General features: G+C 45.6%; 1 protein-coding gene and 15 non-coding genes across 18 annotated transcripts; 1 reads left to right on the forward strand and 15 right to left on the reverse strand.

Moving 5' to 3' along the window:
- Positions 1-416: 416 nt before the first annotated feature.
- On the forward strand, positions 417-10,041 carry pla2g6 (phospholipase A2, group VI (cytosolic, calcium-independent)). 3 transcript variants are annotated; one of them, XM_052083472.1, is made up of 19 exons: positions 417-491; positions 2,627-2,847; positions 3,201-3,413; positions 3,674-3,854; positions 4,244-4,431; positions 4,828-4,924; positions 5,998-6,180; positions 6,249-6,357; positions 6,598-6,714; positions 7,019-7,109; positions 7,189-7,352; positions 7,448-7,598; positions 7,920-8,056; positions 8,146-8,223; positions 8,359-8,513; positions 8,594-8,645; positions 9,025-9,140; positions 9,213-9,286; positions 9,489-10,041. In XM_052083472.1, exons 2-19 carry the CDS (start codon positions 2,633-2,635, stop codon positions 9,634-9,636), a joined length of 2,469 nt encoding a protein of 822 aa, XP_051939432.1. In that variant the 5' UTR covers positions 417-491; positions 2,627-2,632; the 3' UTR covers positions 9,637-10,041. The 3 variants fall into 3 exon arrangements, with proteins under 3 accessions (XP_051939432.1, XP_051939433.1, XP_051939434.1); XM_052083473.1 differs by lacking the exon at positions 8,146-8,223; XM_052083474.1 differs by lacking the exon at positions 6,598-6,714.
- A 746-nt stretch (positions 10,042-10,787) lies between these two features.
- Positions 10,788-10,859, reverse strand: trnac-gca (transfer RNA cysteine (anticodon GCA)). Its single transcript has one exon. It is a non-coding gene; the product is annotated as a tRNA-Cys (tRNA).
- A 520-nt stretch (positions 10,860-11,379) lies between these two features.
- On the reverse strand, positions 11,380-11,451 carry trnac-gca (transfer RNA cysteine (anticodon GCA)). The gene has a single exon. It is a non-coding gene; the product is annotated as a tRNA-Cys (tRNA).
- Positions 11,452-12,106: 655 nt separating this feature from the next.
- trnac-gca (transfer RNA cysteine (anticodon GCA)) lies at positions 12,107-12,178 on the reverse strand. Its single transcript has one exon. It is a non-coding gene; the product is annotated as a tRNA-Cys (tRNA).
- Positions 12,179-12,254: 76 nt separating this feature from the next.
- On the reverse strand, positions 12,255-12,326 carry trnac-gca (transfer RNA cysteine (anticodon GCA)). The gene has a single exon. It is a non-coding gene; the product is annotated as a tRNA-Cys (tRNA).
- A 224-nt stretch (positions 12,327-12,550) lies between these two features.
- trnac-gca (transfer RNA cysteine (anticodon GCA)) lies at positions 12,551-12,622 on the reverse strand. The gene has a single exon. It is a non-coding gene; the product is annotated as a tRNA-Cys (tRNA).
- A 76-nt stretch (positions 12,623-12,698) lies between these two features.
- trnac-gca (transfer RNA cysteine (anticodon GCA)) lies at positions 12,699-12,770 on the reverse strand. The gene has a single exon. It is a non-coding gene; the product is annotated as a tRNA-Cys (tRNA).
- Positions 12,771-12,846: 76 nt separating this feature from the next.
- Positions 12,847-12,918, reverse strand: trnac-gca (transfer RNA cysteine (anticodon GCA)). Its single transcript has one exon. It is a non-coding gene; the product is annotated as a tRNA-Cys (tRNA).
- Positions 12,919-13,589: 671 nt separating this feature from the next.
- Positions 13,590-13,661, reverse strand: trnac-gca (transfer RNA cysteine (anticodon GCA)). The gene has a single exon. It is a non-coding gene; the product is annotated as a tRNA-Cys (tRNA).
- A 225-nt stretch (positions 13,662-13,886) lies between these two features.
- trnac-gca (transfer RNA cysteine (anticodon GCA)) lies at positions 13,887-13,958 on the reverse strand. The gene has a single exon. It is a non-coding gene; the product is annotated as a tRNA-Cys (tRNA).
- Positions 13,959-14,183: 225 nt separating this feature from the next.
- On the reverse strand, positions 14,184-14,255 carry trnac-gca (transfer RNA cysteine (anticodon GCA)). The gene has a single exon. It is a non-coding gene; the product is annotated as a tRNA-Cys (tRNA).
- Positions 14,256-14,912: 657 nt separating this feature from the next.
- trnac-gca (transfer RNA cysteine (anticodon GCA)) lies at positions 14,913-14,984 on the reverse strand. The gene has a single exon. It is a non-coding gene; the product is annotated as a tRNA-Cys (tRNA).
- Positions 14,985-15,060: 76 nt separating this feature from the next.
- Positions 15,061-15,132, reverse strand: trnac-gca (transfer RNA cysteine (anticodon GCA)). Its single transcript has one exon. It is a non-coding gene; the product is annotated as a tRNA-Cys (tRNA).
- Positions 15,133-15,356: 224 nt separating this feature from the next.
- Positions 15,357-15,428, reverse strand: trnac-gca (transfer RNA cysteine (anticodon GCA)). The gene has a single exon. It is a non-coding gene; the product is annotated as a tRNA-Cys (tRNA).
- Positions 15,429-15,504: 76 nt separating this feature from the next.
- Positions 15,505-15,576, reverse strand: trnac-gca (transfer RNA cysteine (anticodon GCA)). The gene has a single exon. It is a non-coding gene; the product is annotated as a tRNA-Cys (tRNA).
- A 76-nt stretch (positions 15,577-15,652) lies between these two features.
- trnac-gca (transfer RNA cysteine (anticodon GCA)) lies at positions 15,653-15,724 on the reverse strand. Its single transcript has one exon. It is a non-coding gene; the product is annotated as a tRNA-Cys (tRNA).
- Between the last annotated feature and the right edge of the window lie 390 nt (positions 15,725-16,114).

Consider the following 16,114-nt stretch of genomic DNA (forward strand, 5'->3'; position numbering starts at 1 on the left):
CCAACCAGAAGACTGTGATTTATATTTAGGAAATAAACTTGAGACCCTTCTTTTTTATAATTCTTGTTTGCCCAATTTTACTTTTGTTTGTTCTATAGATGGTATGTCCTTGTATTTTGTTGTTAATCTAATTTGATTAGTCCCAAAATTTTATTTCGTTACTTAGTTTTACACACAGATTTTACTATTTAACCCCGCCAGATAAACAAATTAAAAAAAACAAAAAAACAAATAAATAAGTACTGAGATAAAAGAACCACACAAAGTATCATGAATCGTGAATATGTCATTTTATTGTTTCGTTTCGGGTGGAGGTGGGTGAGTATTGTGATTTAAATGATTTTCCTTATAGGTTTGCAATTATTATCTCCCGCCTACATACATAAAGTGAGCTCTGTGATTGGTTCTTATAGTGTCACTCATCAAGCTTGGTTACAGGGTAGTCTTTTTTTCCGCTGTCATAAGTCAGACATCACAAAGGAGAGGTTGTTGTAAGTAGATTCCGTGCTCTGCTTCTGCGATACTTAACGCGATTATCTACGATTAACGGGGAGAAATGTAATTTACGAAGTTTTGTTTTCACAATGGGAGCCCTTTTTTGAACGACTTTAAATGACTGCTCTCACCGCCTTTCGGCTCTGACGTTTTGTTGTCATGTGAATTGAAACTGGACGACCAGAAACGTGCGATTAGAATGAATGGACTTGTTTTATCATTCATAATAGAGTTTCGCCTCCAATGCTTTGTTTTTTAATGGGAAACGTACAACTGAGACAAACGACAGCCAATATACCAGCGTTGATTGGGTCATTATCTAAAGGATCTCTTTCAGTTCAGCACCGTTAGGACGCTTAGCAGCACCTGTTTTAATGCTTGAATGTTCTGACTTTTGTGTGACTAAATTGTGTTCTTGCAGCCCCTTAGGCAGGGTTACACAAACAAAGTTAAATAATCCATCTTGCTGTCCTTTTCATGTGAAAAATTAATGTGATAAGTTCCATAGTAAATGAAACAGTCATGCTGTGTTCAAGACAAATGGATGAACAGCAATATCCAAACTCGCACCAGAGCTGACTGTGGTATGCAACGATCTTGCTTACTCGTAGACCTCCATGACCTTACGTTCACCCAAGAAATATTTAACTGCACGTGAACCCAGAGTTTCGGGGATAAAAAACAGCGTGGAACTGGGTGCAAAATTTGACTGTACATTTTTGTCAAGGCCGAGTTTCTTGAGCCAGGGTTGCACCACAGCATTTTAAAATAATTAGCGAGCTACACCAGCAAATGATGCATAACACAGTGAGTCATGTTATGAGTTTTTAATGACATCCTCCTGGAAAATAACTTAAAATAACTTGTTTTGTTGATCTAACTGCAGCGTGGACCACAGTACAGTACTCTGTTGGGTCGTTTGCAGCACCTGGTGGGCATTAGTGGTAGCGCCCTTCAGTGGTTTACATCCTATTTGGCTGACAGAACTTTTTGTATGACCCTTGCTCGCTCTGAGTCTTGAACTGCCCCACTGTCGTATGGTGTTCCACTGCGTTCAATTCTGGCGCCTCTGCTGTTTTTATTGTATCTGCTTCCTTTGAGTTCCATCATAAGTAAACATGGCATTTCCTTCCACTGCTATGCAGAGACTGTCACATCTACATCCCCTTGAGCAAAAAAGACACTTTCTCATTGGGTCACTTTTATCTTGTCTGAAGGAAATCAAGACCTTGTTGGCAGTGGATTTCTTGGATTTCAATAAAAAGAAAATAGCCAAACCTCCTAACTTGGCTACTGATCTCAAGCCAACAGTCTTGAACTTGACAGTAACATTTAATTCGACCGGCAAATTGGTGCTGTTGTTTACTCCAGCTTTTTTCATCTTAGGCAGCTGGCTAAAGTAAAGCCTCTCCTTTCTCAAGAGCACTTTGAAACAGTAATTCATGCTTTCTTCACATCTTGGATAGATTATTGCTATGCAATTTATTTTGGAGTCGGACAATTCTGCATCTCCAGTTGGTCCAAAATGCTGCTTATCGCCTCTTGACTGGTACTTGTAAGAGTGTAGATTTTGGGCTACACATGGCCTAGTGGCTCAGTGAAAGTCTTGAAGGCCATTCAGAGGTCACTGTGGGCCTATTTTGATGGGGGCTACTGTTTCACTGCATTGACCTGACACTTGACCTGAATACCCCCTACCATTGTTTACTGGCTTTGACAGATGCTACTGACCTTAAGGGCACTAACAAAATGGAAGGGACTATTTGAAAGCCTCAAAATGCAAGCAGAAAAAAAGGAAAAGTCATGGGTAAAGTGTATCTTGCACTAGGATGCCAGAAGTCATGTTAAACAAGAAAAGCATTTGTGGTATGTACGCCTACTGTGGCCTTGTAGCTTTAACCAGGCAGCACGTAGCTTAGCAGCGTACAAAGTTACATTACGTGCAACTGTGATTGGTGATTTCTGAACATAGCTCCATTCCCAGTCATAAGGCATGCGTACTTGTGCAACCACATTATCAAAGTTACTTTTACTTCCCAGCTGTAAAATGTTTTTTTTTTCACTGAAATTATATAGGTCACATTAATCGGTGAAAAAGTTTTGAAATGATTCACATTATGATTCCTCCCAGGTCACGATGCAGTTCCTGGGCCGTCTTTTGGACACCGTGACCTCAGTGTCTACCCTGTTCACCAACCCTTACCGTGTGAGGGACGTTCAGTTGTCCGACTACGGCGGGGACGGGAAAATCAGGCTGAAGCAGGAAGGACGTCTGGTTCTATACAAAAACGGCCAATGCCAATTATGGGATTGTGTGCTAATGTGCCCCGACACACCTGCAGCGGCCCTGAGGTCAGTGGGGCAAGGGAGATGTCACATGGTAATGGTTGTGTTTGTGAAATGTACATTTTGTGTACCTGAAATGTCACAGATAGTATTCCTCTTTCGGCCCATGATTGCATATTGACATACAAAGTCTGACAACAAGGTATTACTGTACACTATGGAACCTATTTAGTGCTTGTTGACTGAACATGATCATTTTTGGAGGTCACACCAACTGATACAAAGAATAAATATGTTGACCAAGATGTGCCAGAGTTTATTGGGTTCCCCCAAAGTTTTTTTAAATCAGTTTAGTAGTTTTTGAGGTGTTGTTAACCATATACCAAATTTGACTAAATGCGCATCACCTTTGGCATCAGGCTTTTCCAGGTGGCGTCAGAAGAGGATGCCATGAACTGGTTCCCGCAGTACGCACTTAAACTTCCACCCTTCTATGACACACTCCCGCCGATGAAGGCCGAGACCGCCCAGATAATCGTCGACTGCCTGCGTAACCACCCGGATTGGAGCGCCGCTCACATCGCCGTGGACACGGGCCTCAGGGAGTGTCTCAAACACAACTACGTTCAGAGGTGAGACAGTACTCCCAGGCACTTGTTGTCAGTTGGCTTTTTGTCTGTGTAAATCAATGCAAACCTTCTGATCTGCGGCACTGGCTCGACATTGTTATCAAACTACAGCATTGAAGAGTACAACACAAACACCAAGACCACACTCAAGAGGAGCGGTTGTAGGCTGCGGTTCATACACAGACAGTCAAAGTCAGACATGGGTCTGAAATGTATCCCCCGACGTAAACTGGGGTTCACTGTCAAAGGTTTTATGTTTGCAGTCAGATCAACGCTCGGGATGCACTCGGTCAGACGCCGCTGCATCTGGCGTGCGAGCGAAGTGATGAGGCGTGTGTAAAGGAGCTGCTGGAGGAGAGCCAGGCTCGCACTGACATCAGAGACTACCAGGGAGAGACGCCAATGCACATTGCCGCCAAGCACGACTCCCCTGCCATCATCCAGGTGAGCGGGAAAAAAATTACCATATTCTCAAATATCAGCCTCTGCTCTATAGTAATACTACAAAGTATGATTAGCTGGTGGACAAACCGAGCATGGGTGGAGAAGCAACAAACCACAATAGTAATAAGGCTTGGAACAAAAATCAGCGCACGTCTCGATGATCTTGCAGCTATACAGCAAACTTAATAGGCCCAACTTCGATGAAGGAATAGATTCAGAACAAATCCACCATTCAGAGCAATTGAGTGCTGCCAATTATGTAAGCCATCATGACTCCAGTGCTTTTAAGACAAACTTAACTACTCAAGCTAATTCTACATGACGCATCCTCTCCATAGTTGTAATTTGGCTCCTCATTTTGGCAATCGGTATTGTTCTGTGGTCACCAGGTGTTGTGTTCGCGCCTGTGCTCGGGCGTGAACGAGCTGAACAACAGCGGGGAGACTCCGCTCCACGTTTCCTGTCGCCTTGGCCGAGTGGAGGCCGTCAAAGCCCTCTTGGGAGGCGGGGCCAAGTGCAACGTTCCCGGCGGCGCCGGCTACCCAATCCACTCTGCCATGAAGTACAGTGAGAGGAGGTGAGCAAGCAGTCTAGAATCTTTAAAAAAACTTGCAAGATTAGTCAATCGTCTGTGAAGCCACCACTGTACATTGGACTGAGCAGCCAGGACATACACTTGTTACTGACTTCACACTAAGCTCCAATATTGGTTTTCTTCATAATTTCCTTCTTTGCCATCACTGGTACTCTTCTGAAGCAACATTAAAACACACACACACACACACAAATCCACAGAAAAACCAAAGTACAATTGCGGGTTTCGATCATCATTGAAAAGAAGCGAGCGAGATAAGCAGCTGTCCCGCTTTGATGTGTATGCAAACAGTTTTCACCCCCACAATCGTTGCCGAGTTCCATAAATTGTCACTCCATATGATGGGTAGCACTTCATAAGAATTGTTTTCTTTGTCAGCTGTGCAGAGGAGATTCTGAAAGCAGACCCTGACCAGCTGCATGCCGAAGACTCCTTGTATGGAGGCACGCCCCTCCACTGGGCAAAAACAGCAGAGGTGAGGGACATCACAAACATGTCATTCCAGAGCTTATCAGCAGCTTGTAGAGCTGGCAAAATTTCTCACACTTGACTCATTCACTGCCACTGACCAGTTTACTTGTCGATGACGTGTTTCAAAGGGAACGGGTTGTGATGGAGCGCCGATGTGGATTTCCAGCTCAGAAACAACCTTAACTGACGCACAAGCACCAGCGACACACCGTCAACATACAATACGACGCGATCACTGCTACTTGTGGATGTTCTGTAAAGCATTTTCTCACAGCTCCAGCTGTCGTGAAAATGCTTTATAAATACACTTTTTTTCAGATTATACTACGAAATTATAAATATAATATATGGATAAGGCCACGGATGGAGAATATATTAGTGCTCTAAATCTCTTACCAATGCTGTAATACGCTTTCCTTCACGTTCTTCCGTGCTGTTGCCGTCTCTTTTTTTCCTCGCCATGTAACGGTGACCCCAAGATGTCAATTAACTGACCTTGACGTTTTCTCGTAGAAAAATTTCAGCAACAGCGAGTGTGGGGCTGGGGTAAATGCCCTCATCTCAAGGTGCCACCGCCCGACTTCGGCACGCCACTACATTTAAAGGCCCACCTGCTTTGCTTCTGCCATCCATCCATTTTCCGATCCACTTTATCCTCACACGGGTCGCTGGGGGTGCTGGAGCCTACCCCAGCTGTCGTCGGGCAGTAAGCGGGGGACACCCTGAAATGGTTGTTATCCAATCGCAGGGCACACAGAGATGAACAATCATCGACGCACTCACCATTGGATCACCGGTGCGCCCTTCGCAATTGCAAATCTTCAAAAAAGAAGCTGCCTGATGCACCGATACAAAGTTGACAGCAGAGGGCAATGTTGAACTTCTCAGACGGGCCCACTAAACAGCCCCAACGCCAGCCTACATTTTAAGTTGTAGCGTTGTTTGTTGTGGGCCAATGTGCAACTGTGCCATGCGAACAGACCATGACTGAATTTTCTCAATGACTTGCACAACGTATTTGTTTTTCATTACTCGCCACCGCTGAGAGCTTTACTCTCAACACTCCCTGCATTCTAGATGTGCCGCATGTTGCTGGAGAGGGGCAGCGCAATCAATTACCTCAGTAAGACGGGCGAGAGTGCACTGCACATTTGCACCAAGAAAGGTCGCTTCGAAGCAGCTATGGTCTTACTCACCCACGGCGCAAACGCCAACCTGAAGGGTCTGGACGGAAACACGGCGTTGCACCTCGCCATGAAGGTGCGTGGTTGCGATTTGTGGCCCCGAATCCTGGCCAAACGCAATAATGACCGGTTGTGTGGGAACAGATGGATCACATGGAGCTGATCAAAGCTCTGATTGTGTTCGGAGCCAACGTGGAGATCCACAACGACTTGGGAGAGACGCCGGGCCTGATTGCCGCTCGCACCAGCAAAGGTACTGCTTAAAAATCCTCTTTTGTCATTTCCGAGTTTCCTCATACTTATTTTATTTGAAGGAAGCCATCTTGAGCTTGCCACTAAAGGGCCGTTCACACGGCCTAAGTCATCTATTAATCTTTATGATCATTATTAACCTACCAATAAAAAATGTGTAACCCCTTTCTTTGTGTGTGCATGTCTAACTGCGATTTGCCTTGCATGTTGTTTGGGGGGGAAAAAACCCAAAACAAACAAGGTCCCAATAGAAAGATACTGCTGGACATGCTGTGTAGTGTGGGTGTGCAACGTTGCCTGCCCCCCTCCCCCGGCAGCCCTCTGCCCATCGGCAACAAAGTTGCTGCGCCAGGCATAGGTAACACCTTTGTCGTCTTGCTCATTATCTGCCACTCCTCTGAACTCTTTACTTAGGTACCATTTTTCATGTAACTTAGTGATAGCATTTTAAAATTAAGAGACAGGAAGACTTTTTTTTTAATTCTTGCATGTTAGGTGTTGAACAAGTCAATCCTTTGCCTATTAAATTCGCTTTTTCAGCACGTGTTTGGTGATGTGGCTCGGTGCCACATACACACAGAGTAATGTTTGAAGTGTCCCTCTCTGACTGAAAATGGACATTTCGTGATTTCACAAACCGCTTCCATCTGATCACCCCGCAGGATTTGAGGACGTAATACACATGGGAGCTACGATCGCTGCAATGAGCAGAGGCAAGTCAGAGATGGACGGTGCCAAGATGAACAAAAGGAGGTGTGTACGTGTACCTGTAGCTTTGTTACATGGTGAAAGCGGAGTGATTTACTGCAGTTTACGTTCGAACCCTCTGCAGGACGGACAGGTTGCTGTGTCTGGATGGAGGAGGGATCAGGGGCCTGGTTCTGATCCAGATGCTTATCGCTTTGGAGAAGGAGGCCGGCCGGCCCATCAGGGAGCTCTTTGACTGGGTGGCCGGCACCAGCACTGGCGGCATTCTGGCCCTCGCTATTGTCCATGGTCTGCACATTGGGGTTTTTGTTTGTTTCATTTCACATCTCACTTGACCCCTCATCTCAACATGAACGTGTGCACAACTCTGCTTTAATGTGCAGGAAAGTCCATGGAGTACCTCCGCTGTTTGTACTTTCGGATGAAGGAACAGGTGTTCAGAGGCTCGCGACCCTACGAATCGGCCCCACTCGAGGACTTCCTGAAGAAAGAGTTTGGAGAGAATACCAAAATGGCAGACGTCCAGTACCCCAGGTGCTGCTTTATCCAGCCCCATTACAACACATATAAATATATTCTATTCATAAAACATATGAAATCATTTCAAAGGAAAATGAGTACAAAAACAATCATACAAAAAGTAATAAAATCATTAAAAAAAATTATGAACTGAAATGCAACACAATTTTTTGGATTATCACGTTTTCGGCTGTGATCTGTGTACAGATCGATTTCCCCCCCCCAGCATCAAAAGCCACATATACGTTCCACATAAGCGGGTGAGAGTGCTTGGGAGACGACTGACAACTGTCCGTGAATCTGCCAAGTTCTTCTTTACTCTTGTATGTCACGCAGGGTGATGGTGACCAGCGTTCTGGCAGACCGCCACCCGGGAGAGCTTCACATTTTCAGGAACTACGACCCTCCCTCCGTCGGCAGAGAGTCCCCTTACGCCACTACCGCCACCTTCAAGCCCCTCACCATCCCAGAAGGTAAGAACCACTCGTCCGTGTGTACCTTAGGCTGTGCGTGATTCGCCGTGCTGTGTCGCTGCTGTGCGCCAGCTGTGTTGCTGTTGCAGGATGGGAGGATGAGGATTTGTTGCTAGTAGGATACACTGTGGAGCCTGCCAGTAAGCGTAGGAAGGGGACTGATGAAGGTGTGTGCGTGCGCTTCGCTTAGAGACACTTGGTCACTTTGTCAGTCAGTCAGCAAGGAGGAATGTTCGGCATCACTCATGGAACACGCAAATCACATTTCAAGGCGAATCTATTGTGTTATGTCTTCTCATAAGAGCAACTGGTGTGGCGAGCTGCCCGCTCCAGTGGCGCCGCCCCAACCTACTTCCGGCCAATGGGACGCTTTCTGGACGGAGGGCTGTTGGCCAATAACCCTACTCTGGACGCCTTGTCGGAGATCCATCGGCACTACAAAGCGTTAAAAGCAGAGGTAATGCAACTTTGTTGAATTTCTGTGTTCAAAAACTAAAAGCCGTCTGATATACAAGAACATTCTCTCTTGATTCTCAGGGCCACGGGGTGGAGATCAAGAAGCTGGGGCTAGTTGTTTCTCTAGGGACTGGTAAGCCGCTCACACTTGTGTGCACGCATACGTAAGAAAGTCAAATACTGTGCACCGATGGGTTGACTAACGAGATTAATTCGTTTTGTGAGCACATTCAAAACTCAGGTCATGAATTGGTGTTCCAGCCCAGCTTTGTGCTCCTTCTGGTCTGTGTGTGTTTTGGCCACCAGGGGGCAGTATAATACAGGCACATATGAAAAGATTTGAATCTCAGTTATGGCTTTCCCGTGTGGAGCGAGCTTGTTCTTCCTGCGTAGCAGTTTTTCAAAAACATACATGTTGGTTTGCCCGAAAACTCTAAATTGTCAAAGAGGCTCCACTGCGCCGAATGATGATAAGTGCCTGTTGAGTTATCCCCCCCCCCCACGTCCTTCAGGTAAGCCACCCCAGGTGGCGGTGAGTTCCGTGGATGTTTTCCGACCCTCAAATCCACTGGAACTAGCCAAGAGCATTGTCGGAGCCAAGGAGCTGGGGAAAATGCTAGTGGACTGTGTGAGTATCAGTTCACTCAAAAAATAAAGTTTGAGCTAACGTGCATGACATCATTGCTTTGCTGCCTGACAGTGTACTGACTCTGATGGCTGCGCCGTGGACCGAGCCAGTGCCTGGTGCGAAATGATAGACACCATCTACCAAAGGTATGTTACACTCACATATACACAGGTAGAAGCACTTGCAAATACTCTTGGGATGTGTTAGTGTCAAAGTTTTTGTTGGTGTTTCTTCATTACAAAGATGTCCTGTTTCACCCCAGCCGTGATTACAACTATTACTAATAGTACTATAAAAACAATCTTTTGACTCACTGTTGTTACTGTATTTGCCTCCCCTCTCCTGCAGACTGAGCCCGCAGCTTTCCCAGGAGGTGATGCTTGATGAAGTGAGCGATGCCATTCTAGTAGACATGCTGTGGGAGACGCAGATGTACCTGTATGACAAGAGGGAGGTGCTGCAGTCCCTTGCCAAAGCGCTCGCAGACGAGGAGTAGAGAAGAGCAAACATTCACATTAGTGGGGAACACTGCACAAAAGGAAGGCGGGGGGTGGGGGGGCGACATAGATGAGTTTCAAAACGTATATTTAAGGTAGCATCTGCAAATAGGTGGAGGCACAGCGTGATATGACCTCTGTAACCCAACAAGTAGCCCACTCCACTCTTGTGTCGTCCCCCCACCCCCCACATTTACCTCTAATATAGTTATTCGGTTCTTGGTCAATCGATAGTGCCGCTGATCCAAGTTAAGTGGCTGGACACAAAAGTTGCTTGAAACGACTTCAAAGACAAACTGAAGACGAACTTGACTGCCACACCCAACTTTTACTGTTTCATAGTGTATATTTAAGTAGCAATTAATGTTGAATGTCAAATAAAAATATTTTTCGTCATCTGGAAATCAAGCCCTTTGCAGTCTGGCATCACACGGGACTTGGAGCACCTTGTAGTTTATATCTCCTGAAGATGGCAACGGCGTTTTATGTCAGTGACAACCCCTGCATGAAGCTTTGAATGGAAAAGCATGTGACTGATATAAAACAACAACGAAAGAGGGGCACCATGAATTGAACTGGGGGGACCTCTTGATAATCCGTCAAATGCTCTGCCCCTGTGCGACACCCACCTCTTCTAGAGCCCCCTTTCATATATTTAATATATCAATAAAGGCGAAGCCGGCCCCAAAGTTTCAACTCATCGAAAAGGGGGCACCCAGATTTGAACTCGGGACCTCTTGATCTGCAGTCAAATGCTCTGCCACTGAGCTACACCCCCCTTTTCTAGAAACCCCTTTCATATATTTAATGTATCAATAAAAGTGGAACCTGCCCCAAAGTTTCAACTCAACTAAAAGGGGCGCCCAGATTTGAGCTGGGGACCTCTTTATCTGCAGTCAAATGCTCCGCCACTGAGCTACATACCCCTTTCTAGAACCCCCTTTCATATATTTAATGTATCAATGAAAGTGAAGCTAGCCCCAAAGTTTCAACTCAACTAAAAGGTGGCACCCAGACTTGAACTGGGGACCTCTTGATCTGCAGTCAAATGCTCCGCCACTGAGCTACATACCCCTTTCTAGAACACCCTTTCATATATTTAATGTATCAATGAAAGTGAAGTTAGCCCCAAAGTTTCAACTCAACTAAAAGGGGGCACCCAGACTTGAACTGGGGACCTCTTGATCTGCAGTCAAATGCTCTGCCACTGAGCTAGACCCCCTTTGCTTGAACCCCCTTCCATATATTTAATGTATCAATGAAAGTGAAGTTAGCCCCAAAGTTTGAACTCAACTAGAAGGGGGCACCCAGACTTGAACTGGGGACCTCTTGATCTGCAGTCAAAAGCTATGCCACTAAACTACACCCCCCTTTTCTAGAACCCCCTTTCATATATTTAATGTATCAATAAAAGTGAAGCCGGCCCCAAAGCTTCAACTCAACTAAAAGGGGCGCCCAGATTTGAGCTGGGGACCTCTTGATCTGCAGTCAAATGCTATGCCACTAAACTACACCCCCCTTTTCTAGAACCCCCTTTCATATATTTAATGTATCAATAAAAGTGGAACCTGCCCCAAAGTTTCAACTCAACTAAGAGGGGCGCCCAGATTTGAGATGGGGACCTCTTGATCTGCAGTCAAATGCTCTGCCACTGAGCTAGACCCCCTTTGCTTGTACCCCCTTCCATATATTTAATGTATCAATGAAAGTGAAGTTAGCCCCAAAGTTTGAACTCAACTAGAAGGGGGTACCCAGACTTGAACTGGGGACCTCTTGATCTGCAGTCAAATGCTATGCCACTAAACTACACCCCCCTTTTCTAGAACCCCCTTTCATATATTTAATGTATCAATAAAAGTGAAGCCGGCCCCAAAGCTTCAACTCAACTAAAAGGGGCGCCCAGATTTGAGCTGGGGACCTCTTGATCTGCAGTCAAATGCTATGCCACTAAACTACAGCCCCCTTTTCTAGAACCCCCTTTCATATATTTAATGTATCAATAAAAGTGAAGCCGGCCCCAAAGCTTCAACTCAACTAAAAGGGGGGACCCAGACTTGAACTGGGGACCTCTTGATCTGCAGTCAAATGCTCTGTCACTGAGATACAACCCCTTTTCATACATTTAATGTATCAGTGAAAGTGAAGCCAGCCCCAAAGTTTCAACTGAAGTAAACGGGGGCACCCAGAATTGAACTGGGGACATCTTGATCTACAGTCAAATGCTCTGCCACTGAGCTACACCCGCCTTTTCTAGAACCCCCTTTCATATATTTAATGTATCAATAAAAGTGAAGCCGGCCCCAAAGTTTCAACTGAAGTAAAAGGGGGCGCCCAGATTTGAACTAGGGACATCTTGATCTGCAGTCAAACGCTCTGCCACTGAGCTACACCCCATTTTTCTAGAACCCCTTTCAGATATTTAATGTATCAATGAAGTGAAGCTAGCCCCAAAGTTTCAACTCAACTAAAAGGGGGCACCCAGACTTGAACTGGGGACCTCTTGATCTGCAGTCAAATGCTCTGCCACTGAGCTACACCCCCTTTTCTAGAACCCCCTTTCATATATTTAATGTATCAATGAAAGTGAAGCCGGCCCCAAAGTTTCAACTGAAGTAAAAGGGGGTGCCCAGATTTGAACTAGGGACCTCTTGATCTGCAGTCAAATGCTCTGCCACTGAGCTACACCCCCTTTTCTAGAACCCCCTTTCATATATTTAATGTATCAATGAAAGTGAAGCAAGCCCCAAAGTTTCAACTCAACTGAAAGGGGGCACCCAGACTTGAACTGGGGACCTCTTGATCTGCAGTCAAATGCTCTGCCACTGAGATACACCCCCTTTTCTAGAAATCCCTTCCATATATTTAATGTATCAATGAAAGTGAAGTTAGCCCCAAAGTTTCAACTCAACTAGAAGGGGGCACCCAGACTTGAACTGGGGACCTCTTGATCTGCAGTCAAATGCTCTGCCACTGAGCTACACCCCCTTTTCTAGAACCCCCTTCCATATATTTAATGTATCAATGAAAGTGAAGTTAGCCCCAAAGTTTCAACTCAACTAGAAGGGGGCACCCAGACTTGAACTGGGGACCTCTTGATCTGCAGTCAAATGCTCTGCCACTGAGCTACACCCCCTTTTCTAGAACCCCCTTTCATATATTTAATGCATCAATAAAAGTGAAGCCGGCCCCAAAGTTTCAACTGAAGTAAAAGGGGGTGCCCAGATTTGAACTAGGGACCTCTTGATCTGCAGTCAAATGCTCTGCCACTGAGCTACACCTCCCTTTTCTAGAAATCCCTTCCATATATTTAATGTATCAATAAAAGTGGAACCTGCCCCAAAGTTTCAACTCAACTAAAAGTGGCGCCCAGATTTGAGCTGGGGACCTCTTGATCTGCAGTCAAATGCTCTGCCACTGAGCTACACACCCCTTTTCTAGAACCCCCTTTCATATATTTAATGTATCAATGAAAGTGAAGTTAGCCCCAAAGTTTGAACTCAACTAGAAGGGGGCACCCAGACTTGAACTGGGGACATCTTGATCTGCAGTCAAATGCTATGCCACTAAACTACACCCCCCTTTTCTGGAACCCCCTTTCATATATTTAATGTATCAATAAAAGTGAAGCCGGCCCCAAAGCTTCAACTCAACTAAAAGGGGCGCCCAGATTTGAGCTGGGGACCTCTTGATCTGCAGTCAAATGCTCCGCCACTGAGCTACACACCACTTTTCTAGAACCCCCTTTTATATATTTAATGTATCAATAAAAGTGAAGCCGGCCCCAAAGTCCCAACTGAACTAGAAGGGTGTACCCAGACTTCAATTGGGGACCTCTTGATCTGCTGTCAAATGCTCTGTCACTGAGTTACACCCCTCTTTTCTAGAGCCCCCTTTTATATATTTAATGTATCAATGAAAGTGAAACCAGCCCCAAAGTTTCAACTCAACTAGAAGGGGGCACCCAGACTTGAACTGGGGACCTCTTGATCTGCAGTCAAATGCTCTGCCACTGAGCTACACCCCCCTTTTCGAGAGCCCCCTTCCATATATTTAATGTATCAATGAAAGTGAAGCAAGCCCCAAAGTTTTAACTCAACTGAAAGGGGGCACCCAGACTTGAACTGGGGACCTCTTGATCTGCAGTCAAATGCTCTGCCACTGAGCTGCACCCCCTTTTCTCGAAATCCCTTCCATATATTTAATGTATCAATGAAAGTGAAGTTAGCCCCAAAGTTTCAACTCAACTAGAAGGGGGCACCCAGACTTGAACTGGGGACCTCTTGATCTGCAGTCAAATGCTCTGCCACTGAGCTACACCCCCCTTTTCTAGAGCCCCCTTTTACATATTTAATGTATCAATAAAAGTGAAGCCGGCCCCAAAGTTTCAACTGAACTAAAAGGGTCTACCCAGATTTGAACTCGGGACCTCTTGATCTGCAGTCAAATGCTCTGCCACTGAGCTACACCCCCTTTTCTAGACCCCCCTTTCATATATTTAATGCATCAATAAAAGTGAAGCCGGCCCCAAAGTTTCAACTGAAGTAAAAGGGGGTGCCCAGATTTGAACTAGGGACCTCTTGATCTGCAGTCAAATGCTCTGCCACTGAGCTACACCCCCCTTTTCTAGAAACCCCTTTCATATATTTAATGTATCAATAAAAGTGAAGCCGGCCCCAAAGCTTCAACTCAACTAGAAGGGGGCACCCAGACTTGAACTGGGGACCTCTTGATCTGCAGTCAAATGCTACGCCACTAAACTACACCCCCCTTTTCTGGAACCCCCTTTCATATATTTAATGTATCAATAAAAGTGAAGCCGGCCCCAAAGCTTCAACTCAACTAAAAGGGGGGACCCAGACTTGAACTGGGGACCTCTTGATCTGCAGTCAAATGCTCTGTCACTGAGATACAACCCCCTTTTCATACATTTAATGTATCAGTGAAAGTGAAGCCAGCCCCAAAGTTTCAACTGAAGTAAACGGGGGCACCCAGAATTGAACTGGGGACATCTTGATCTACAGTCAAATGCTCTGCCACTGAGCTACACCCGCCTTTTCTAGAACCCCCTTTCATATATTTAATGTATCAATAAAAGTGAAGCCGGCCCCAAAGTTTCAACTGAAGTAAAAGGGGGCGCCCAGATTTGAACTAGGGACATCTTGATCTGCAGTCAAACGCTCTGCCACTGAGCTACACCCCATTTTTCTAGAACCCCTTTCAGATATTTAATGTATCAATGAAGTGAAGCTAGCCCCAAAGTTTCAACTCAACTAAAAGGGGGCACCCAGACTTGAACTGGGGACCTCTTGATCTGCAGTCAAATGCTCTGCCACTGAGCTACACCCCCTTTTCTAGAACCCCCTTTCATATATTTAATGTATCAATGAAAGTGAAGCCGGCCCCAAAGTTTCAACTGAAGTAAAAGGGGGTGCCCAGATTTGAACGAGGGACCTCTTGATCTGCAGTCAAATGCTCTGCCACTGAGCTACACCCCCTTTTCTAGAACCCCCTTTCATATATTTAATGTATCAATGAAAGTGAAGCAAGCCCCAAAGTTTCAACTCAACTGAAAGGGGGCACCCAGACTTGAACTGGGGACCTCTTGATCTGCAGTCAAATGCTCTGCCACTGAGATACACCCCCTTTTCTAGAAATCCCTTCCATATATTTAATGTATCAATGAAAGTGAAGTTAGCCCCAAAGTTTCAACTCAACTAGAAGGGGGCACCCAGACTTGAACTGGGGACCTCTTGATCTGCAGTCAAATGCTCTGCCACTGAGCTACACCCCCTTTTCTAGAACCCCCTTCCATATATTTAATGTATCAATGAAAGTGAAGTTAGCCCCAAAGTTTCAACTCAACTAGAAGGGGGCACCCAGACTTGAACTGGGGACCTCTTGATCTGCAGTCAAATGCTCTGCCACTGAGCTACACCCCCTTTTCTAGAACCCCCTTTCATATATTTAATGCATCAATAAAAGTGAAGCCGGCCCCAAAGTTTCAACTGAAGTAAAAGGGGGTGCCCAGATTTGAACTAGGGACCTCTTGATCTGCAGTCAAATGCTATGCCACTAAACTACACCCCCCTTTTCTAGAACCCCCTTTCATATATTTAATGTATCAATAAAAGTGAAGCCGGCCCCAAAGCTTCAACTCAACTAAAAGGGGCGCCCAGATTTGAGCTGGGGACCTCTTGATCTGCAGTCAAATGCTATGCCACTAAACTACAGCCCCCTTTTCTAGAACCCCCTTTCATATATTTAATGTATCAATAAAAGTGAAGCCGGCCCCAAAGCTTCAACTCAACTAAAAGGGGGGACCCAGACTTGAACTGGGGACCTCTTGATCTGCAGTCAAATGCTCTGTCACTGAGATACAACCCCCTTTTCATACATTTAATGTATCAGTGAAAGTGAAGCCAGCCCCAAAGTTTCAACTGAAGTAAACGGGGGCACCCAGAATTGAACTGGGGACAT

Source organism: Hippocampus zosterae, chromosome 13, assembly GCF_025434085.1.
Source record: "Hippocampus zosterae strain Florida chromosome 13, ASM2543408v3, whole genome shotgun sequence".
Lineage (NCBI taxonomy): Eukaryota > Metazoa > Chordata > Actinopteri > Syngnathiformes > Syngnathidae > Hippocampus > Hippocampus zosterae.

Bases quoted from the DNA above. Each gene is read 5' to 3' on its own strand.
- pla2g6 (XM_052083472.1), top strand. From the start codon at position 2,633: ATGCAGTTCCTGGGCCGTCTTTTGGACACCGTGACCTCAGTGTCTACC. The intron at 4,925-5,997 runs GTGAGGGACATC...CCTGCATTCTAG, and splicing joins ACTGGGCAAAAACAGCAGAG to ATGTGCCGCATGTTGCTGGA. The intron at 8,646-9,024 runs GTAAGCCGCTCA...CACGTCCTTCAG, and splicing joins AGTTGTTTCTCTAGGGACTG to GTAAGCCACCCCAGGTGGCG.